Source organism: Canis lupus, chromosome 11 (assembly GCF_003254725.2).
Source record: "Canis lupus dingo isolate Sandy chromosome 11, ASM325472v2, whole genome shotgun sequence".
NCBI classification, from domain to species: Eukaryota; Metazoa; Chordata; class Mammalia; order Carnivora; family Canidae; genus Canis; species Canis lupus.
The window spans coordinates 27,439,432-27,463,203 of record NC_064253.1 but is presented as its reverse complement, the minus strand read 5'-3'; the positions used below and the strand labels follow the sequence as shown (position 1 = coordinate 27,463,203).

At 38.0% G+C, this 23,772-nt stretch overlaps 1 protein-coding gene and 1 long non-coding RNA gene across 17 annotated transcripts in view; one reads left to right on the top strand and one right to left on the bottom strand.

The window, feature by feature from the left end:
- Nucleotides 1-23,772, bottom strand: part of KDM4C (lysine demethylase 4C) — a 408,440-nt gene that overhangs the window by 38,121 nt on the left and 346,547 nt on the right. For 7 of the 8 annotated variants that reach the window (XR_003129808.3, XM_025432518.3, XM_025432517.3 and 4 more), the window contains 2 exons: nucleotides 3,145-3,195; nucleotides 1,247-1,417 (listed from right to left, as the gene is read on the bottom strand). Coding sequence is in view for 7 of the 8 variants with exons in the window: in XM_025432518.3 (XP_025288303.1) it covers nucleotides 1,247-1,417; nucleotides 3,145-3,195 (222 nt within the window). In the remaining variant the exon portion in view is untranslated. The remainder of the gene's footprint in view (nucleotides 1-1,246; nucleotides 1,418-3,144; nucleotides 3,196-23,772) is intronic. The other variant, XM_025432516.2, reaches the window with a different exon arrangement.
- The window catches only part of LOC112649943 (uncharacterized), a 49,413-nt gene continuing 26,974 nt past the window's right edge, over nucleotides 1,334-23,772 (top strand). For 6 of the 9 annotated variants that reach the window (XR_007413968.1, XR_003129810.3, XR_003129811.3 and 3 more), the window contains exons 1-4: nucleotides 1,334-1,471; nucleotides 4,976-5,025; nucleotides 20,279-20,454; nucleotides 20,907-21,024. This is a non-coding gene — a long non-coding RNA (uncharacterized LOC112649943). Of the gene's footprint in view, nucleotides 1,472-2,426; nucleotides 2,505-2,611; nucleotides 2,730-4,975; nucleotides 5,026-20,278; nucleotides 20,455-20,906; nucleotides 21,060-23,772 lie in introns of those variants that run through there. The other 3 variants (XR_007413969.1, XR_003129812.3, XR_003129817.3) reach the window with 3 other exon arrangements.

The following is a 23,772-nucleotide window of genomic DNA, read 5'->3' as shown; positions in this document are numbered from 1 at the left end:
TACCCTTCTAACAAAACATCAACAGACCCAGGATAAAACAGAGGTTACAACTACATCTTTTGAGGCCTGGCTCCCCCAAAATGACATTTCTTTTTACTACAAAAGGGATAAAAAGATGACTGCTGGACCAACCCTAGTCTCAGATATGATTTGAACTTGGTTTCAAAAAACCTTTTGTAGAAAGTGTTCTTCTTCTGAAATCTCCCATTAAAAAGCAAGCCCATGAGACACATTCCCAAGGTGTTAACTACGGGGACAAACACACATATGCACACACCTACGCATCCTATACTGAACCAGTTTTTTTTTTTAAAGGTTTTTATTTATTTATTCATAAGAGACACACAGAGAGAGAGAGGCAGAGACACGGGCAGAGAGAGAGAAGCAGGCTCCATGCAGGGAGCCCAATGTGGGACTCTATCCAGGGTCTCCAGGATTGTGCCCTGGGCCAAAGGCAGTGCTAAACCACTGAGCCACCCAGGCTGCCCTATCTATACCAGACAAGTTAAGAAGATCAGTAAAAGTCACAGCATTTTTCCCATGTAAAGCATTTTTTTATTCCCATACAAAACATGCACAGATGTTTCTGTTGGATTACAGACGTCACTGTCAGGTCAGATTAATAAAAGCCATATTTTCCAGTTAAATAAGAAAAAGAAGTAATAAAGGAATTCAAATATGCTCATGTTCTGTAATAGAAAAGAATTGGTGAATTTGCATTTTATGTTTCCTGGCCACATACACTTTTCATTTAATTAAAAGAATTTGGGAAGAAGAGTCTAAGTTCTCATGACTACTATGTAGTATGAAGAGCTCTAAGAGCATCCTGGAAAACAGTACTTCTTTGCAGTGCCAAAAAGCACACTTGAATTGAATATTAAGTGAAGTGAGTTACTCCAAAAGCCAAAAGAAAGATTGCTGAGGGCAGCTCCGGTGGCGCAGCGGTTTGGCGCCGCCTGCAGGCCAGGGCGTGATCCTGGAGACCCGGGATCGAGTCCCACATCGGGCTCCTTGCATAGAGCCTGCTTCTCCCTCTGCCTGTGTCTCTGCCTCTGTGTGTGTGTGTGTCTATCATGAATAAATAAATAAAATATTTAAAAGAAAGAAAGAAAAGAAAGAAAGAAAAGAAAAGAAAAGAAAAGAAAAGAAAAGAGAAAAGAAAAGAAAAGAAAGACTGTTGAAAGGTTTAGCTAGTTTAGTTATACAAAAATAAACTGGGGAGCAGGAACCCCAGGAATTGACTCACCACTATATCCTCAGGGAATGTGTCTCTGCTGAAGGAGCCATCGTCAAACACGACCTCATAGAAGGTCTGCGATGTCACAGCAATCACTCTGCAGCTGTAATACCGGGTGTTCCGGTGCTTGGTGATGACTGTCTGCCCCACAGAGATACCCTTCTCGCCAGCCTTGGACTTCTAAAAGAAGGGGCACAGAAAAAGGAGAGAAAAGAAACAGGAGAAAGATAAAAGGTAGGGATGGAAAATAAAATATATATTTATTTAGAAAAAAAATTCATGTGGTCATGATATATATTTCTAATTTTTAAACTTTTTACTGGGGAATAATTTCAAACCTAAAAGTTACAAGTATATGAGTTGTACCTATGTATTCTTGACCTTTTACCTAGATTCACCTATTGTTATCATCAATATTTTTAACATTTTCCTATTTCCCCATTTTTGCATATTCTGTCTCTATTTTATATACATGTATATTTACATATATAAAAATTGTATGTGTGTCTGTTATATAAATATTAACAGTCCACCCAGAATCATCTAAGAGTAAGCTACATACATCACCGGCTTTTACTCCTAAATATGTCAGTTGTGTATTTTCTAAAAATAGGCATTTCCCTTCACATAACCATGGTACAGTTACTAACTTTCGTAAATCTAACATGGATATGATACTTAGATCAACCATGTATGTTCTAATTCTGTCAACTGAGGCAATAATGATCTTCATGGTTTCTCCAACTCTCCCCACCCCATCCCTGCTCTCAGGGGCAAATCCAGGAGGTACTGTACTTTGCTGCCACTTCTCTTTAGCCCCTTCTAATCTGGAACATTTCTACACCCATTCTTTGTCTTTTTATGATCATAAGTGATACTCCTGAAGAATACAATTCTCCCTCTCCCTCCTTTTTAATACAGCATTTGCCTGATGTTTCCTCATGATTAGATTCAAGCTATACATTCCTGGATAGAACACCACACAGATAATGTTGTATTCTTAGGATATCACATCTGGAGGTCCATGATGTCTGTCTGCCTCTCAATGGTGATGTTAATTTTGATCCTAAACAAACTGTAGTTCAATTTCTCCACATTATAATCCCCCTTTTTCCCTTACAACTAATAAGCAATTTGTGAGAGAGCCTTTAATACCATGCAAATATCCTGTTCCTACATATCTGCTTAGGTTTAGCATCCACTGACGAGTCGTGCCTGATCCAATCTTTCCTGTGACGGTGGTGATATACTGATTTCAGCTGCTCTGGTAATTCTTCCACATTTACTAGCTGGCACTTGGCACCTGTCAAACAGGAGTCTCCTACTCTCCACACATATCATTTGTTTGATTTTAAGTTTTTTTTTTCTTTTTAGTAATTTCGACTTCCAACATGGTGCTTGAACTCACAACCCCAAGATCAAGAGTGGTGTGTTCTTCTGATTAAGCCAGCCAGACACCTGTGATGTAAAAATCATTAATAGCTAGGCCACAGTATGTTATAGTTGCTGAAATAATTACCTAGTTGCCTGTTTCATTTCTCTACCCAACCTCCTTAAATACATCTAACCTTTTAAAGTAAGAACACAATTCAAATATCATAATGAAAATGAGTAAAAAGCATAGTCTGCAGGTATCTAACTCCAACATTTGGTCCACAACCACTTAAGACTGTACAGGTCACAGCTGACCATGTGTGACCATACACAGTGGCCATGAGTGACAATGGCTGTGCTTTCTGCAGACATTCCTCTTTGTCAAACTGACTTAAAAACACTCCTGTTTAAGACTGCAAGTGCTATATTTTACTATGGTATTATTAGTTCCTTTGTGCATATTTTATTAAAATTGGAATTAACCCTCAAAGGAAAAAATGGTTTGGATTTTAATTCTAAGCTCTGCTACTTACTAGCTGCGTGATCTTGTGATCTTGAACCTTTATCAGCCTCAGTTTGTTCATCTGTAGAAGGGATAATACTTACATTAAAGGTTTCCTATAAAAACAGGGTAAAGTACATAAACTACCTAGATTTATGGGCAATTGGTTCTTAACAATTGTTAACTGGTTTCATGTTTATAAGTGGAGAACATACCTACCTAAGGCCCTAGCCCCAGGTTAATACGCCACTCTTCTCTGCCATCTGCAGTAATTGGCGTATATGACTGCAGCACCCTGATTTCACATAACAAGGCTGAATCCAGCCCCAAACCATCACTGTCCTGCTCTTTACCTCCTTTGCTTCTGATTCTAACTCTTGCCAAACATGGGCACAAAGCTATGGTCCTCAGGAAGGAAGGCACAAGGAGGCCTCCTCCCCCACCTTCAATCCTCCCACAGACTTTGTTTGCAACTCTCTTAAAGCCCTGCCCAAATGACACTTTCACTGACTGTTCCTCCTACAACAGGACAAAACCCATGCATCGGTGCCACGCCTACAAGTCTTTTCTTCACGGTACCCAGAACAGCACGTACAACACTGTGGCTGCAGGATGAAAAATGAATGAATGAATGATTGAAAGAACACATAATTTTTAAAAATGAATGAACAAACTGTGAGGATGGGTACAGACACATTTTCAAAATGGGAGAGGACTAATTCTAATCATTCATAGCCCAGAAAGGGGAAAAGAAAAAAAAAGGGAGCGAAGGTTTAGGAAGATGTTCATCTTTCTTGGGGGTGGGTAGGCATATATGTGGGTAGGGAAGGAATAAAGAAGGTTTACGGTAAAATACGCAGGGTCTGGAAAGAAGTCGTCAGCCAGGGGAAGAGAAAAGTGATACAAATTTGACAGAAGAAAGGTTGACTCTAGACTACAACGACCTTTTTCATATTAAGGACCTAAAATTTATGCAAACTGGCTATTTGGAAAGATGGTCAGCACACAAAGTAAATACCTTCATCTAAAAAAACTTTCCATGAGCATCAGGCATGACCATTTCATGGGGAGTACTAAGGAAAAGAGATTTTGTCCATAGTGCTATTTTGATAGGATTTCTGATTATTTTTGCAGGGAAAATTTATTTATTGATAAGCATGCCCTTAACTGATTATACATTCTCAAAAACATTTCCTGTCAGAAAAGCCTAAGAATCTATTGATGTTAATTAACATTGTCATTTCTGATCAAAGAAGACAAACATGATGCAAAAGCCTCCATCAAATTATAGAAATGTCTATGGTATTTTGAAGATTAGTACACAGGCTAAGGCTGTAAAAGTTAAATTTCCTTCAACATGCATTAAACAGAAATGAACAAAAATAAATAAATAAACAGAAATGAACAAACAGTGGTTTAAGGGAAAAAAAGCACACTTTCTTTTAAATAAAGCTAGAGTCAGTTTGAAATGCTGAGGATGGGAGAAAATGTTAAGAAAATGTTACAGACATTTCACAAAAGCATCAGAGTTCTTGGACACAATTATACATGTAGAGTTACCAACATACGTCCATATACCTGTGTTAATTAAATTCTCCCAATAACTCTGTGAGATAGTTATTTTCATTAAATAGATGAAGTAGCTGTGGTACACAGTCAAGGGCCTTTTCCAAGAACTCAGAGATGATGAGAAGCTAACATGAGGCCAAGAGGCAGGCGCTCTCCTATCTCGAGTGCCTTTGTATCATCAATGAGGAGAATAAATCTGGACAGAAATCAGAGGAGAAATAAAACCTACCAGGAAATGGATCTAATGGAATTCAAGAACTTGCCTAAAGAGGTTACATTTTCTATCTTTTCAGGCTTATTGAGCACGTTCTCTGTTCCACATACCCATTGAGATACTTCTCAGGTAAGAAAGCATTAATTCTCCTTGGTCTACTCAGAGTTCAATTAGCAAATTGGATTTGAAACCTATCTGGAGATGAAAAATGTAGGATGTATAATTGCAACATGCAGTCCATTTTTCTGTACGTACACACGACACATATACGTACACTGTGGTAAATTGCAAAAATGCCCATAAATCTTCACTCCTTCCTGTTTTCACATCTATTCAATGACCTTGCAGCTCCTCCTATCAAGGGCTGGACGCTATTTCCTTGCCCTTCAAATCTGGGCTTACCTCATGCCTTAGCCTACCTAGGCCGAAAGAATGTAACAAAAGTATGCCAATTCAATGCCTTTGCTCAAGAGGCACACTTTTGCTGTTTCTTTCTAGGGGCTCTAGACTCTGTCATGTGAGTAAACTCAAGTTATCCTACTGGTAGGTAAAAGATCACATGGACCAGAGCTGAGGCCTTAGACATGAAACCTGACAGGAAAAGGTAAGCTGTTCTGCAGCTGACACTACATGAATAAGGCAATTGTCCTGGAATAGGAGAACTACCCAGCTGAGCCCAGCCCAAATCTATGACCTACAGAATCACAAGCTAAAGAACTGTCATTGTTTTAACATTGTTTTAATCATTTGTGATGGTTTATCACACACACAACCAAGAAAAAAGAATACTAAGAAAAAATATACCAAACCACTAGCATATGTAACTCCAGGTAATGGAATTTTATTTGCTTCTTTCATGTACTTCTCTGTACTTTCTATTATATATTTCTTTAATTATTATTGAAACACTAAATATAATAAAATCGAAGAGTCCTTGCAAGTTTCTAAATTATTTTAATAACAACCAATCCACAGTCAGGTCTACTTAACCAATATGCTCAAAAAAAGAAGCCAAAATATTAAGAAAGACAACATTCATCATTTATCTTTCAGTTAAACAAGATAAAAGAAGGACTTGAAATGAACACTTTGTAAAGTGGAATGATAACACAGATTTAGCTATAAAATTTCATCTGACTTAACTTGTATTTCTTATATTTAGGTCAGGCATGAGATAACAAAAAAGGTGCCTTTATTTTGTACTTAACTATCATTGATTCCTAAGACATGTTGTTTCAGAAAAATGGATAAATTTTCTCAGGTTTGGGGTTCTATTTAAAAAAACAAGAACAACAACAAAACAAAAACAAAACCCTTCAACAAATCTTTCTGGGACTCTTTGCTATACTCGCATCCCATCACCCCTAAGGGGCACACAAATAATAGGATCCAATTGTTTAAATGTACAAGAGTTTTCTTCCCACTATGTTGCTGTCAGGTTTGGGCTTAGAAAAGAAATAAGTCCTAATTACATAGCGCTCTAACTTTCCCAAGATTCTACTGATGTGGAAATAAATGATCATACTTGAAGAAAAAAAAAAAAAGATGTCTAACTATGTTCCTAATACCTGGACTGGCTCATTAAAGGCATGCCAACATCAAATAGGTTAATTCCAAGAAATTTAAAGCCAGTGTTGACAAAACAGGATGAAAGAAATCATTGCTGCTTACCTGATGAGTATACTATGGCAGTAAATTCTAAGCCAAAGACCCAAGAACCAGCTAGCAAGTATTGCAAAGAGGAAAAGCAATGCAAGGATGGACACTGAGTGAAAAAAGTGGCACTTAAATAAGCAATAACTGAGTGCTCATTACAAGTAAGGCACCTTGTTAGGTGAAGAGTAAAATAAAAGAATAAGAAAGTCTCTTCTCTCAAATAGATTAAAGGCTGGTAGGAAAGAGAGACATAGCTGACCAAAATGCAGTCATCAAGAATGCCCAGATGAGCACAGGAAGGGACCCTTCAACAGGTTTCACTACAGGGAACATCTGAACCAGGTCTGAAGGACACATGAGGCTCCTGTACCCATCAGGGAGTCTGCTTGCAACAGTGTTTGGTGCTGTGAACCCCTACCCCTGGCTACCTTGTGAGCCTATGGGCATCTACTCAGAACAATGTTTTAAACAATGTTTTTAAATGTTTATACATTTAAATGTATAAAATAAAGCAACAGGGAACCCTGGGTGGTGCAGCGGTTTGGCGCCTGCCTTTGGCCCAGGGCGCGATCCTGGAGACCCGGGATCGAATCCCACGTCGGGCTCCCGGTGCATGGAGCCTGCTTCTCCCTCTGCCTGTGTCTCTGCCTCTCTCTCTCTCTCTCTCTCTGTGTGTGACTATCATAAATAAATTTTTAAAAAATTATATTTAAAAAAATTTTAAAAAAATAAAGCAATGAAGACTAAAAAAGAAATGAATTATATTGAAACAATACTGAAAAACAAATTTGTGGTGTAATATCTTTGCTTCTTTAATAATGTATTAAATACGAATGTCTAGTGGCAGGTCTAATACCAATTAATATTCTAGTTTCAAAGTTGTGAAGAACATAAGCAATATTTTGAGATCTCAATGGTAATGTGTTTTCTATTGTGGACAGAGTCACATAAACTGTTAATGCCACCACTGCCTCAAAACTGACAGAATTGTTTAAATAGTAGCTAGAGTTAGTAGAAAATAACTGTAAATCTTTCCTCATCCTCTAAAAGACAAATTTTTCTTGATACTAAAGTATAAAAAAGATTTTACCACCTGGAATATTTAAAGGCACAGCCGTCAACCTTCTAACAGCCTTATAAAAAATTACAACAATATTATTTATATAATGGTGCTTGTATACACTGAAGATAAAAGGACACAGCAAAATGAAACTGAATGAAGGCATCTCTGTGAAGGGTGAAGTTATGGAGGCACTATGAGTAATAATTCTGGGTGACCTAAAGTGACACAAGAACCTGACTTAAGTACTGAGGTTGGAGTGTGCACTGCATTATCAAATAGCACTTCTCCCCACTGGGTTGAGAGCAGGGAGCAGTTAGTTCACATAAGACCCTCTCAAGCAAAGGCAGAAGCAAGGAAAATCCGTCTACTGATTCTCTAATCAGACTCAGAAAAGGCTCAGCTGCATTTACATCTTGAAGAAGGGTCGCCTACCATCTGACCAGATGAATCATGGGCAGAGATAGTATCTTAGGGAAAATCCCTGACTGGGTTCTCTATCTACATAATAATGTTAATGAAGGGTGTAAATCTGAATAAAATAGTACATGCAGAGCCAGCAAAGCTGGAGAGTTGAAGAAATGAAGTAACTTATCCAATGAACAGGTCAAAAAGGACAGCATTTCTATTTATTTTCAGTAACTCCTTCACCTTCTCAACCTAATTATTTCTCCCTAATTCTATGATTTAATAACCCATGAGATATTATTATTGTATTTTTTAAGGTACCATTTTATAAAAATTCCTAGAGGGATCTGAGTAAATAAATAGACACTATTCTTCTTTTACCAAACTCATGCAGTAGAAGTCACTCATATAAATTTGCCTTGTAATAATGAAAGCTTTCTTTGTAAAATTACAAGATCTAGGTAAAAATCTTCTACCCAGAAGAACCTAAATACCTTGGGCTTCATGAAGAAATAATTGCTCTACAGCAGAAATGCGCATGCAGACTTATAAAAATGTCACAAGTATTTAATTTTCTACATGTCTGTTGGTTCACATGTATTTTTATTTCTTGTGGGTTTTAAAGTACAAACCTATAATACAGTGGGAAATGGTATTAAGCAGTTTCCCAGCAGATTTTTTTTTAAGATTTTATTTATTTATTCATTACAGACACACAGAGAGAAAGAGAGAGAGAGGCAGAGACACAGGCAGAGGGAGAAGCAGGCTCCATGCAGGTAGCCTGACGTGGGACTTGATCCCGGGTCTCCAGGATCAGGCCCTGGGCTGAAGGCGGCGCTAAACCGCTGAGCCATCCGGGCTGCCCTCCTAGCAGATTTAAGGTCTTATTCACTTTAATGTCTATAGAAGTATAATTAACAGGCTGCAGAAGATACTGAGAAAAAACTAATTCTTTCCCATCTGAGTCATTAGCTCACCTCAGAGGTCTTGTTTGGTAGGTAAGTGAAGAGGACTGGACAGGAGAACCATCTTTAGATGCTCGCTCGGTTAATGTAGGAAACTCTCAACAGGTAGGCACCACTTGCTTTCTATTCTGAATAGTAAATAACTTACTTCAAAAACAGCAGACAGGTAAGTTCACATCAGTTAGGCTGGTGGAGCTGGAAGCCTCCCACTGCTAAGATGGGACTTGACATGAGCTCCTCCTAAGTCACAACCAACCTCATTAATTGCTACTGAACAGGGGAGTCCCTGGATGCCTGCCCTCAGATGCTTTGCCTTGGGCTTTTACATTTCAGGTACTCTTCTGGCTTCTTCGATAGCAATAGTAAAATCTGGAGAGAACTACAGGTTCAACAAAATCTCACACATTCAGAGTAGGCTGTGTGTATGTGTGTGTATATGTGCACATGTGCATGGGTAGAAATTAACAAGCTGATTCTAAAATTTATATGAATATGCAAAGAGACTAAAATACTCAAAGTAATCTTGGAAAAAAAACAATGGTGAAGGAATTATAACTTGGGGGAAGGAGAAGGAAAAGTAGTGGCTCAGTTATAAGGTAAAACAACAACTTTTAAAAGTTACTTCAGATGAGACATTTTCAACAGAGAAAAGTAGTAAGTGTCACTAAATGGTAATTCTTGCCAATAAGGATTTTTAAATCTCAAATACAGTTGGGAAATGAATTAAAAATAGCTAAAGTACATGTGAAAAGTGTTCTTATCAAGGAAAACCAAAATAAATCAGATTAACTAAATGGTTTTATAGTTTTTCCATGCCACCAAGAAGAAAACTCAGGTAAATAATGACGTCATGTAAGCTAATCCAAGCCATAGTCTCAAGTTGGAAAAGTGACTACCAAACCAGTAGTCTAAATGAAGTATCACAGATGCTCTGACTCTGATGACCTGGAAACTCTGTATCTTTTAATGAGTGGTGAACCTCTCTGAAGTGCCTTTTCATCATCTGTAAATTGCATACAAAAATAATACCAGTGCAGTGGTACTGTGCGGGCCAAATGAGATAATGTAGTGATGTATGAAAGTACACAGTAAACTATAAAAGGCACTATACAAATATTAGCTATTATTTTTTATTCACCTTATCTACATTGATACACTGCTCCCAAAAAAGGAGGGTGGTCCCCTTGAACAGAAGAGAAAATGACGGCGTGAAAGGCAATTGTGGTTCTATAAAGATACAGTAGTTATATGAGCATGAGCAAGAGAGGGGGAGAGAAAGGAGAAGAGAGAAGTAAAGGGAGAAAGAGAAAGGGGGAGGAGAAGCGGGGAGAGAGAGACAGACAGGGACAGAGAGAGAGAGTGCGTGTGTGTGTGTGTGTGTGTGTGTGTGTGTGAGGGGATGAATGAGAGAGAGAGAGAGAGATCTTGCAATTGGAAAGTTCCTAAGTTTCTTTTGAAATTTCAGGAGAAATAGCCGTAGGGACAGTGGAAGAAAAGCCAGCCAGAAGCTTTCTACTGCCCATCACAACAGCATAAGTGCAGAATCTGCCTAGTTACCTCACCAATGTTAGTCAAAGAGGATAAACCCACAAAATCTTTCCATTATTAATCAAGAAAACGAATACCCATCTATTTATCTAGTGTTAATTAAATGCATCTATGTGCCCAACACCATGCTTATAAAAGAGACGTGTGGGGGTTCTTGTGGAGACAGGAAGGGATGGGGAAAAAATTGAGAAGTTCTAGCAGGAATCTTTCCTTTCCAGTTTCATGCCTATAGCCCACAAGTTCTCTCAAATATCAGCTAACGTTAATCTCTGTGGTCCCCACAGCCTCGGCCAAAGCTACTTCTCAGTATCTTGTGAGGACATCAGTCCAACACATGATAATGGTTATAACAGATTTGAAGGTACAATAAAAAGTACTGAATATAAGGGTTTGGAAATTCTGTATTTTCTCCTAATTCCTGAGAAAAGTATGAGGGAAGGGGGAGCAAATTTAACCCAAAGGCTTATCGAATACTCAAGGAGGGCCAAATAAAATGGAAAGTAATGGATTAAGATATCTAATGCCCACAAAAAAAGAGCATTTCACTTCTCCTTGCCTCCTGCCCCAAGCAAAGACTTCTGAATGCCATCTCAGTAACACTGCAAAGAAAAAATGAAAAGAATGCTTTATTTTAAAATGTAGAAACAGTAATTTCTTATATTTCTTTGGATACTGCCCTCTATAATTTCACTGACCACTACATATGATGTGGGATAAACAGAGAATGCATGGCATCTCACAAAGAAAACAAGCCAATTTCAGATAAAAAATGGTCAAGAAGGATGCCTGGGTGGCACAATCAGTTGAGCATCTGACTCTTGGTTTCAGCTCAGGTCATGATCTCAGGATTGTGATCTTGGTGTCATGAGATCAAGCTCCGTGTTGGGCTCTGTGCTCAGTGTGGAGTCTGCTTGTGACTCTCTCTCGCTCTCCCTCTGCCCCTCACCATGTGTGCTCACTCTCAAGCACTATCTCTCTCAAATAAATAAGTAAATCTAAAAAAAAAAAAAAGAAAGAAAGAAAGAAAAGGAAAAAAAATAGAATGGTCAAGAAACCATTTAATTTTGCCTGGAAAGAAAAGTAGTACTGATTTCCAGGTGTGAAATTGTCAGACCCCAAGATGGCCACCAACATCCTGTTGAAAGGAAGGACAGAGAAGCTGGATGTCCCCAGGCTGACTGGCTTCTTGCCAAGAGACAGCACAATGGCTTTTTAGTTAATCCAGAGTTTTATACATCATGTTTGTTGAAAGTAGACATATAATGTTGACCTAGAGTAGTACATTTTTAGATAGAAATGTTGGAACGTATTTAATTGCCATTTCTACTGTTTGCAGTTAATAGTCTTTAAAAGTTACACTTTCATCATATTTTGTCAGTACCTATGGATTTCATTATGACTATGGCATCTAATTACTGTTTTCTACATGAAGGAATTAAGAAACTCTGCCGCTTATGCTTTACAAGATGCTAGAATGTCAAATACTCTTTCCTTTTGTCTGTTGACACATTCCATTTGTATTTCTCCACTGTATCCATGGTGCTTCACTCTAATGCCAATGTTAAAATATGGGATTAGTGTCACTACTTAATTTTCTTAACAAGCTATCAGACAATAATGCATGCCTCAATTATATTATTTTTTTTAAAAAAGACTACAAATTGCTGAAAAGTTTAAAATTTTCTGGGTACTGAGATACATCAATTCTGTGAAAAAGTGAGCGAGCATTTTACATGGAAACACACCTTACCTATACTAAAAAATGAAACCAGGTAAGTGGTCCTTGGAGAGGAAGACTTTATTTCTTCAGTATGTATGGTACTTTAAGTTGCCAACTATCAACTGTGCCATGAAAACACTCCTCCACGCAGTGCAAGCCTAGGTCTGCTGACTGGCTCCCAGGTTGCAGGCAGGCTGTGTGACGGGAATAACAGAGCCAAGGAGGAAACACAACACCAACAAGTTTCTCCTGGGGATTCTGATGAGTCTGTTTTTGTGATAAAAAAACAAACACCTGCACCAAGATGCAAATCTTTCTTGATTTTTTTAAATAAAATCTGGATTCATTTGCGGCCAGAATAAAAAGTTTAGCAATACATTCTTTTCTGTGAAGCCACACATTATTACACATTTTGAGAGAGATGAAGATAACCAAAGCTGTCAGATAAGAGATCTAAATTAATCAAGGCTCTACAGAAGGTAACTATTAACACTCATGTTAAAACCATGTAAGGCCTCAGCCCTTCCATGTGGCTTCAAAGTTATTTCAGGGGCTCCTCAGGCCTTCAAGAGTAAGTACTGTCTATTTGTAAAATAAGATGTCCTACACAATATATATTCTAACACTTTTCCAGTGCATTTGGTTGTTTCCAGGAGATATACTTGAGATAATGTTATTTTATCCAACCAGATTAAAGGATCAGAAATAAAAGTTTGGAGAAAGGTTACTCTTAAGGGAAGAGCTATTTCTCTGTACCACCTGGCACCTTACACTGCTCTCTATCCATAGATGAGGATGTGGCCTTGCTGACTCTGTATCTGATTCAAGAACTGATTGCTTGCAAGAATTTCCTTAAATGGAAAGGCCCAGACTCTGAAAGGTGAATTTTTCTAGAACGGAGATATAAATCCTTAATAAAGAGCAACTGCATGGTCTCAAAATATGACTTTTATTCAGATCCAGCAGCAGCAGCTAACTCCATGCAGGCACTGCCACAACTCGGTAGCCTCAATAAGGAACAAGGTATAGCAGAAGCACCACCCCCAGGCATCCTGTATGCTCTGTCTGCATGGTCTCCCCATTCTGACCAGTTTCTGTGTCCTTGGCTGATTAAACCTGGAATCGGCAATGGAGGCATCTATTCTCTCTTCCCAAAGATTCAAAACCCCTTGAAATACCACTTAGCATCAGAAATGGGTCTAAAACCCCTGCAGATGGTGTGTGACCTGGGACCGGCCCCTTCATAAGGGGTCAGACTTTGAAAAAGACCTGGAAAGGGGGGAAGGACAGAAGAGTAAGTTGAAGATGGCTCAATTTGAGGCAGAAGAGCCTCTGGCCCAGAGTCTGTGAGGGCACAACCAGGAGCTTCTGGCAGAGTGTCAGCGGAATCTCTCTTCTCTGCCTCACAGCCAGGGCCAGTGACTAAACACTAGGGCCGTCCCATCTTCTGTTTCAGGTCCACTCAAGCCCTTTTCTCCTGACAAAACGCACGGGGGAGAGAAGCTCTGTGCTCACTGATCCCACCCTTCCTGTGGAAATGGCTACAGAAGTAGGAGGAGGAAACTAAATGTGGGGTATTGAATAGAGGGCAGAAAAATTTGAAATAGGATACACTTCATCTTCTCTATAAAATTAAGTAAAATGATGTTTTCACTGGTTTTACGTAATAAAGTAAACAAGGGGAAGATTCATTCCCAATGTAACTATTCTAAAATGTCTCTGCTAAATATTTCTCCTCCCAGACAGAGCTGGTGTTAACTTTCTGTTACCTAGGATACATGAATTGAGATGGCAACCAAACATTTCTATTGATGAAAGTATAAGGGATTTCCTTTATTTACTGTATGTTTGATTGAGGAAGACTGACCAGACACAGGCCTGAATCACCACTGTATTTTTTTTAAATCACTGTTAAGAATTTTTTACTCCAGATATTTTCTTGGGTTAGAATTGTTTTTCATTTCTTTTTTTTTAAAAAAGATTTTATTTATCTATTCAAGAAAGACACAGAAAGAGAGACAGAGACACAGGCAGAGGGAGAAGCATGTTCCCCACAGGGAGCCTGATGCGGGACTTGATCCCAGGACCCTGGGATCACAACCTGAGTAGAAGGCAGATGCTCAACTACTGAGCCACCCAGGTGTCCCTAGAATTCTGTTTTTCAATATCAGTGCAAAGTCAGCAGGGCATTTAGAAAATGACTTATGTAGAATAAAAAACCATATACAAACACTAGATGATTGTGCACAAGTCTGAGAAGAGTATGGTGGTTATAGCAAACCTAACTAAACAGAGTGGGAGTTAGCAATTTCTAAACTGTTATAAGAAAAACAACATCCACCAAAACAATTCTACTGCCAACAAAACACAAAGACACCCAAATCTGGGAGATAGAAAAAGACCATTCAGATCATTTTTAGATGAGTGTTAGCTATATTCTAGTTCCCTTCCTTAAAAGACTGGGAGAGAATAAATTAAAAAAAAAAAAAAAAAAAAAGATTGGGAGAGAAACTAAAAGTGGACAGAGTTGAGCCATAGCATTGAGATCCAGACTAAAGGAAGGAAAATAAAAAGGAAAAAGAAAGGATGGATTCAATTCATTGCTGAGTTTGATTTGTCAACCTTATTGAAGCCAAAGCAAACTTTCTGGCATTAGAAGGCCGCACTTAGAAGAGACAAAACTCCCATAGTTGTAACCCTCTCTGTGAATTCTGACTGCCTTTAATAGAATTAGTGCCTTCCTTATTTGGGCTCCCAGAACATCTTATCCCTACCTTTGTTTAGCCTATCTTATTATGGTAATAGAGCATAGGAGCTAAGAGTCTGGGCACTGAATCAGGTGCCTGGTTTTGACCATTCTTCCCCTTACTATCTATGGTAATATATATTATAGAAACTCAAATACCCTTCACCTCAATTTCCTCATTTGTTAAAGGGATTAATGATAGTACCTGCTACAAATGTTGCTTTGTGTATTGAAGATTAAATGATATAATACTTGTAAAGTCTTTAAAACACAATTCAAGTTTTATGTTGAATAAATGTTTATCATCATTTCTTCAAAAAAGTACATCTGTTTAAAACAGGTGTGTGAATGAGGACATGTCAGGAAGAATGTTTAAAGTTGGGCTGAGAAGTTAAAAAAAATTATGTTTTTATTTCCAGGACACTCCATGGTCCCCTATATATTGAACTGAATCTAACTGAAGTTCACAGCAATCTAACTGAAGTTCGCCATAACTAACCTATGTGCCTAGATTATTTTTTATGAGCTGGCTAAATAAGTGCCAAGATACGAAAGGGGAGGTGGCAGTATGCATGGCCAATCTGTTATGAAACAGTTTCTCTCTAATGCCGAAAGTCTTTAAAAAGTGGCTTTATTTTCCTTAGTTTCAGTTCATTTAAAAATCTTGGAATGGGGTCACATTTTATGAGGGTTCCACCCCAATTACATCCTTTCTTCAAAAAAGTTTAAAACGTTTTCAAGTTTGGAGACTATCCTGAAAGGATAACAAAAGGGAGCTGAGAATCAAAAGGCCACCCTCTAAAGAATAATGGCTGCACCAGTTCACATTCCCACCAACAGTGTAAGAGGGTTCCCTTTTCTCCGCATCCTCTCCAACATTTGTTGTTTCCTGCCTTAATTTTCCCCATTCTCACTGGTGTGACGTGGTATCTCATTGTGGTTTTGATTTGTATTTCCCTGATAGCAAGTGATGCAGAGCATTTTCTCATGTGCATGTTGGCCATCTCTATGTCTTCCTCTGTGAGATTTCTCTTCATGTCTTTTGCCCATTTCATGATTGGATTGTTTGTTTCTTTGCTGTTGAGTTTAAGAAGTTCTTTATAGATCTTGGAAACTAGCCCTTTATCTGATACGTTATTTGCAAATATCTTCTCCCATTCTGTAGGTTGTCTTTTAGTTTTGTTGACTGTATCCTTTGCTGTGCAAAAGCTTATCTTGATGAAATCCCAATAGTTCATTTTTGCTTTTCTTTTGCCTTCGTGGATGTATCTTGCAAGAAGTTACTGTGGCTGAGTTCAAAAAGGGTGTTGCCTGTGTTCTCCTCTAGGAGTTTGATGGAATCTTGTCTCACATTTAGATCTTTCATCCATTTTGAGTTTATCTTTGTGTATGGTGCAAGAGAGTGGTCTAGTTTCATTCTTCTGCATGTGGATGTCCAATTTTCCCAGCACCATTTATTGAAGAGACTGTCTTTCTTCCAATGGATAGTCTTTCCTCCTTTATTAAATATTAGTTGACCATAAAGTTGAGGGTCCACTTCTGGGTTCTCTATTCTGTTCCATTGATCTATGTGTCTGTTTTTGTGCCAGTACCACACTGTCTTGATGACCACAGCTTTGTAGTCCAGCCTGAAATCTGGCATTGTGATGCCCCCAGATATGGTTTTCTTTTTTAAAATTCCCCTGGCTATTCAGGGTATTTTCTGATTCCATGCAAATCTTAAAATAATTTGTTCTAACTCTCTGAAGAAAGTCCATGGTATTTTGATAGGGATTGCATTAAACGTGTAAATTGCCCTGGGTAACATTGACATTTTCACAATATTAATTCTTCCAATCCATGAGCATGGAATATTTTTCCATCTCTTTGTGTCTTCCTCAATTTCTTTCAGAAGTGTTCTATAGTTTTGAGGGTATAGATCCTTTACCTCTTTGGTTAGGTTTATTCCTAGGTATCTTATGCTTTTGGGTGCAACTGTAAATGGGATTGACTCCTTAATTTCTCTTTCTTCAGCCTCATTGTTAGTGTATAGAAATGCCACTGATTTCTGGGCATTGATTTTGTATCCTGCCACAGGATATTTGCTGTATAAGTTCTAGCAATCTTGGGGTGAAGTCTTTTGGGTTTTCTATGTAGAGTATCATGTCATCGGCGAAGAGGAAGAGTTTGACTTCTTCTTTGCCAATTTGAATGCCTTTAATGTCTTTTTGTTGTCTGACTGCTGAGGCTAGGACTTCCAATACTATGTTGAATAGCCGTGGTGAGAGTGGACATCCCTGTCTTGTTCCTGATCTTAGGGGAAAGGCTCCCAGTGCTTCCCCATTGAGAATGATACTTGCTGTGGGCTTTTCGTAGATGGCTTTTAAGATGTCGAGGAAAGTTCCCTCTATCCCTACACTCTGAAGAGTTTTGATCAGGAATGGATACTGTATTTTGTCAAATGCTTTCTCTGCATCTAATGAGAGGATCATATGGTTCTTGGTTTTTCTCTTGCTGATATGATGAATCACATTGATTGTTTTACGAGTGTTGAACCAGCCTTGTGTCCCGGGGATAAATCCTACTTGGTCATGGTGAATAATTTTCTTAACGTACTGTTGGATCCTTTTGGCTAGTATCTTGTGTGGAGGTTCCTCAAAGAGTTAAAAGTAGACCTGTCCTATGACCCAGCAATTGCACTGTTGGGGATTTACCCCAAAGATTCAGATGCAGTGAAACGCCGGGACACCTGCACCCTGATGTTTCTAGCAGCAATGTCCACGATAGCCAAACTGTGGAAGGAGCCTCGGTGTCCATCAAAAGATGAATGGATAAAGAAGATGTGGCTTATGTATACAATGGAATATTACTCAGCCATTAGAAACGACAAATACCCATCATTTGCTTCAATGTGGATGGAACTGGAGGGTATTCTGCTGAGTGAAGTAAGTCAATCAGAGAAGGACAGTGTATGTTCTCATTCATTTGGGGAATATAAATAATAGTGAAAGGGAATAGAAGGGAAGGGAGAAGAAATGTGTGGGAAATGTCAGAAAGGGAGACAGAACATAAAGACTCCTAACTCTGGGAAATGAACTAGGGTGGTGGAAGGAAGGGGAGGAGGGCGGGGGGTGAGGATGAATGGGTGATGGGCACTGAGGGGGGCACTTGACGGGATGAGCACTGGGTGTTATTCTGTATGTTGGCAAATTGAACACCAATAAAAAATTAATTTATTAAAAAAAAAAAAAGAAACTGAGGACAACCCTCTCGGGTCCCCCTCCCTCTCCAGGAGTTTTATTAAAAATTTCTTTTTTCTTAAAAAAAATAAAAATAAAGAATAATGGGCTATAATAAGGAGCTCTGGTACTGGACAAGTGGGTAGTGACAAGGTGGTGGGCTCTATGCCCTCTGAAAATTAAGAGAATTTTAAACAAAACAAAACATCAAAATTTTATATTTTTTGAAAATCCTAAAATTGGTAGTATCGATGGTGTTATAATACTTACTGCCATATATTTTCATTGCTTTTACTATTCCTTAAAGGAAGATAGGATTTTGTTGTTGTTGTTTTAGATAAGAGGTGTTTAGGTGATGCTTGAAAGTGGGATTTTTCTAGACATACAACCGCTGAAGCCAATTCCATGACACTTGATGCAATGGTAAAATCAAAAAAAGAAAAGAAAACAAAGACCCCTAAAATTTTTATCAGCAACATAATATAAACACATGTAGTATGACAACCTATGCTGTGACATCAAATGACCAGTTAATGATAACAGGAAAAAGCATATTAATAAGCCCTCAAATTAGAATATAAAAATAAACTTATTAAAGACAGAAAAAAATTGGACATATAAACATAAACCCTTGGTCTTTTGAAAAAAAATTATTTTCCTGCTCTGTCACAAATAAAGTCAAAGTAGCTGGTGCTCTCATGAAACCAAAACAAAAAACACCCTTCAGGGGCACCTGGGTGGCTGAGTGGTTGAGCATCTGCCTTTGGCTCAGGTCATGGTCCCAGGGCCCTGGGATCGAGTCCCACATGGAGCTTCTCCCTCTGCCTATGTCTCTGTGTCTCTCATGAATAAATAAATCTAAAACAAAACAAAACAAAAGCATCCTTCATTCCAAATTTGTTTTCTAATAGAGCACGTATAACAAAGAACCTGGGCTCCTTGATGAGTCATTGATTCCATGTTTGAAATAAGGAAATCAAGATGATTTTGCTATTTCTTATTGAAATAAAACAACAGTTTCAAAGATGTCTGGAAGTGGTTTTAAATTAGGAAAATAAATTCATCTGGAAGAGGCTCCAAATGGTCAAAGTGTGACAGAAGCAACAAGAAGAAAATTATAGTCAGTTGGTACCCATTCAGTCTATAAAAGGCTATAAACCAAAATGATGCTCAAAAGGGTCAAATAATATAAAGTACAGTCAAGCAAAGTCCTACCTACTGATGTGAATTAAATAAATGCTGCCTGATTACAAAAACAGAATCCTATGACCACCCATCAAGGGCCCAAGGGGCACCATAACAGTAAAATGCAACATATGGTGAGATGTAATTTTGGTCTTCAAACCAAAATGCCTATTGGAACTAACTGGATAAGAGTCATAAAACAGATACAGGGGTAGACTCCAGGAAAAAGTGTTTCTAGAACCGTAGAACACTGGAGGGAGATATTGCTCCGGTACCCATATGGGAACTGAGTCTACCTTCTTCCTCTAGTAGAATACGTGGCCTTCTTGACCTTGATTCTGGCTTAAAAACTTCATGTTTATAAACATTTTATAAAATAAAAGACATGGATAAAAGTATAAATGCCTGTGGCAGAGTGATAGATCTTTTGTTTCATATCTGGCAGCACCATACAAACAGGCAACTATGTATACTCATTAGAGAAACAAAGCCCAGGGAAGCTTTGTGAGGATAGGTTGCATGCACTTCTACCCTCCCTGATCAAAACATTTCCAATACATTTCTATATCCTTAGCTAATCAGATGGAAAATTATAGTGGGAGTGTGTGCTGGGTAGAAACAGTGCTGAAACACTGAAGATTTATTATAATTAGTGAATTCATATAAAAGTGTTACCAATTTCTCAAAGGTTTTTTGTCATTATGCATTTTCTCAAAAACTGATATTGGAAGTATAATATGCTATACAATATACTCCTGTGATTAAGAACCATTCTAGGGTTTATAATTTAGAAGCTTTGATCATCCATCATTCTACATGTTGGTAAAGTGAGAGCTATTTTTACAAACCAAGCAAAGATTTTATTAATTTTGACAGGTATTTCACTCCAGTACCACCAAAGGTTAGCTATATAGCCATGCTGCTCTGATACCTTCACCAGATCCAGTGCAACACGGATCCTGTCCTGAGCTACACATAGTGATGACACAGAAGGAGTTCACTGAAGCTTGCCTGGGGAGCTGGCCTAAAGACCCAAAGGCTGAGGGAAAAAAGTAAGTGCCAAACAAGGCCTAAAGTTCTATTACAAGGATGAGTGCCAGAATAAGACATGAAGAATGGCCAGAAGGGGAGAATAACAAAAGAGCTACCAATACGGAAGCCAACATAACCACTACTTTCCATTATCCACATCAATAACACTGCTTTGAAATAAGGTGCACCTATGAAATATCTGACACACCCTTGACATAAAGATGCTCAGTAAATATTAGTTCTTTTTCTTTTCTACTAATCCCATTCCTTAGCAGTAGAGCATTATTGTAACAAATTTATAGCAAGCAGTTTCCATGGGTGGCCAAAGAGCTAGTCAAAATACTACTTAAACCTAGCTAAATAATCTAATTAAAATAATGACCTAATTAAAAATAATTGAGTTAAAATAATATTGAATAAAATAATACCCAAAATATTTTCTCTATAAAAGTTCTTTCACTTTTTTGAATAGGTGTCTGTCTCCATCTTAATAGCCACAACTTAGAATAAGTATGAAAGAAACAAACTTCTCAAATGTCATATTTTTCAAGAGGAGAGGGCACCGACAAAAATGATGTACCTCATACAAGGTATTTATTAAAAAGGCTTTATTCATTGTAATGAACTAATGTATAAAGTGCAAGTGATTTTAGTGCTCCAACACTGCATATGTGTATGGAATACTCTAATCCAACAAGGTTTATGGAAGTAATTTGCCCCCACAAAAAGATGTGTACATGTCATCTTCTCACCTCCATTGCCCTCCATTATTCAGGTGTCTCTTTCATTGAACACCCTCTAGTTTACTCAGGTGTGAGGAGACAGACCCTGTGTGGTAGCTGTACTTTCCAGGAAGTATTTACTTTAAGAGTGGCTCATTGTTTCCTTTGAAGAAGGAATATGTTTTCAAGGCTCCTAGTTTCAAAACCATTTTATGATTTATTGTGTTCTTTGGTTTTCTTTTTCCTTACAAACATCTGTGTAACATCCACATAAGTGATTAGAAATACATCCAATGGAACCTTCTGAAATAGACCCAGGAAATAGTGCACACTAAATCATGGCCAAGGGTGGGTGGTCAAGTGCCACAACACTACAACATAAACACACGTGCACACATTCACATGCACACACAAATGAAATCTTACATTTGAAACACAGCAAGTGCCAAACAGCATGCTTGACAAAAACACTGAAAAATACATATAAAAATTTAGATTAAAATAACAGGGATTAGCTGTGCACTTTCTGTAACATATTCATATCTTTAAGATTTTGGAAGCTACATATTTTTTCAAATACTAGCTTTTTTAAAAGATCTATTTATTTTATTTTTATTTATTTATTTTTTAGATTTTATTTATTTATTCCTGAGAGACACAGAGAGAGACAGAGATATACGCAGAGGGAGAAGCAGGCTCCCTGCAGGGAGCCCAATGCAGGACTTGATCCCAAGATGCTGGGATCACGACCTAAACTGAAGGCAGATGCTGAGCCACTCAGGCGTCCCTATTTATTTATTTGAGAGAGAGAGAGAGAGGGATAGCATGTGGCAGGGAGGGGCAGAGAGAGAATCCCAAGCAGACCCTCACACTGAGTGCAGAGCCCATCAAGAGACTTGATCTCATGACCCCAAGATCATGACCTGAACTGAAACCAAGAGTAAGATGCTTAACCGTCTGTGCCACCCAGGCTCCCCTAAAACACCACATTTTCAATTAAAAGGGTGCTTATCATCTAATGGAAGAAGCATTATAATAAATCTGATGAGATTTTTACACTATTATCCAGAATGAGTATATCTAGAGTATTTTTGGCATTAAAGTAAGAGTAGAAGTTGCCTTAAAATGGTCCTTTTGGTGCAGAAAAAACCCACAAAAAAAAAAAACAAAAAATGGGGAGAAACAAAAAAATAAAGAAAAAAAACATAAAGTGAGTAAAAATGCAGATCCTAAGCTATGCAATTGTAGCTTCATACTTCATTTCACCTAAACTATATAGGTGTCTTCTATTCTGTAAAATGACTGCCGAGTTCATCTGAATTTGATTTTATAGTTTTCACTGCTATGATTCAGCAATTGCCCACTACTCCCAAATAATCAAGGTATGGTGAAAATATAGCCAAACTATAGTTCCAACTCTTGAGAGCATAACCCCTGGCATATACAGTTTGCACAAAGAGAAATACTGGAATTAATTTGAACTTATTTATGCTTGAAAAGTAAAGCATATTCAGTGCAATAGGTGATCCACATGTTCTTAACCAAAGTTACCAGATTTTATGAACTCCTTCTGGTTAGTTGTCAAACATTTTGGGGAAGAACCCATACTTGAAGTCCAACTGAAGAATAATGATAAGTAATAGCTACCAGGAATATATTTTGGAAATCCAGGATTCATAGTACTTCCTGCAAACTTTGCAAAAACAATTTAAACACTAAAATTTTACCTTCATAAGGACAACCTGCCATTTGATATAAATTATATGATGTTTTCCCCATGTTTCACAAAGTATACCAAACTTACAGTGGATTCATAGGGGAGAGTAGATGTTCCTTTTGGTCATTATTTATGAAACAATTAGTAACATAAACCTGACTGAACCACACATCATAATTAGGAGGAAAGAAGTCCTGATTAAACATCTGGATCTCTTTAATAGCAACTTCAATATAATCATCAGTTAACCGCATAGCTTTGGAATATTAAAATAAGAATGTGTGATCCCAAGCAAAGCCTCAAATGAACACCTCTAGCACCATTCAAGGCTTGGAGTTACTCAACAAATAATAGAGAATGTGCTGAAAAAGCATTTACATTCCAGCACCTGTTGCTCATTAACTGAATCCACTTGGGCAAGGAATTGAACCTTGTTGCACTTAGGTTTCTTATCCTTGAAGCCAGGATAATACTACTCATGTGGCCCAGTTCATATAGAACTGTAGCACCAAAGCCAGCAGCCACAGTAGTGAAAGAGAAAGTAATAATACAATTTTCATTTTCTGAGGGCTTATTCTGTGTCATGGACTGAAAACAACATAGTGAGACAGGCATGCCTTTATTTGTAGACAAGGAAGCTGAGGTTCAGAGATAAGAACGTGCACAAAGTTGCACATGTGTTGCTGGCAGAGTCCAAGTGTGAACACAAATTACTCTGACTTGGGAGGTCATGAGGTGGTTCACATCTCAAAATGCATTCCCATGTGTCATCTAATGAGGTAATGCTATTGACCACACATTATAAATGGCAAAGCACCAGAGTAATGCAATGTGTGATTACTGTAATTTTTTTAAAGTTGCTAAAATGTACTTTCTGCTGAATATATAATACTATTCCT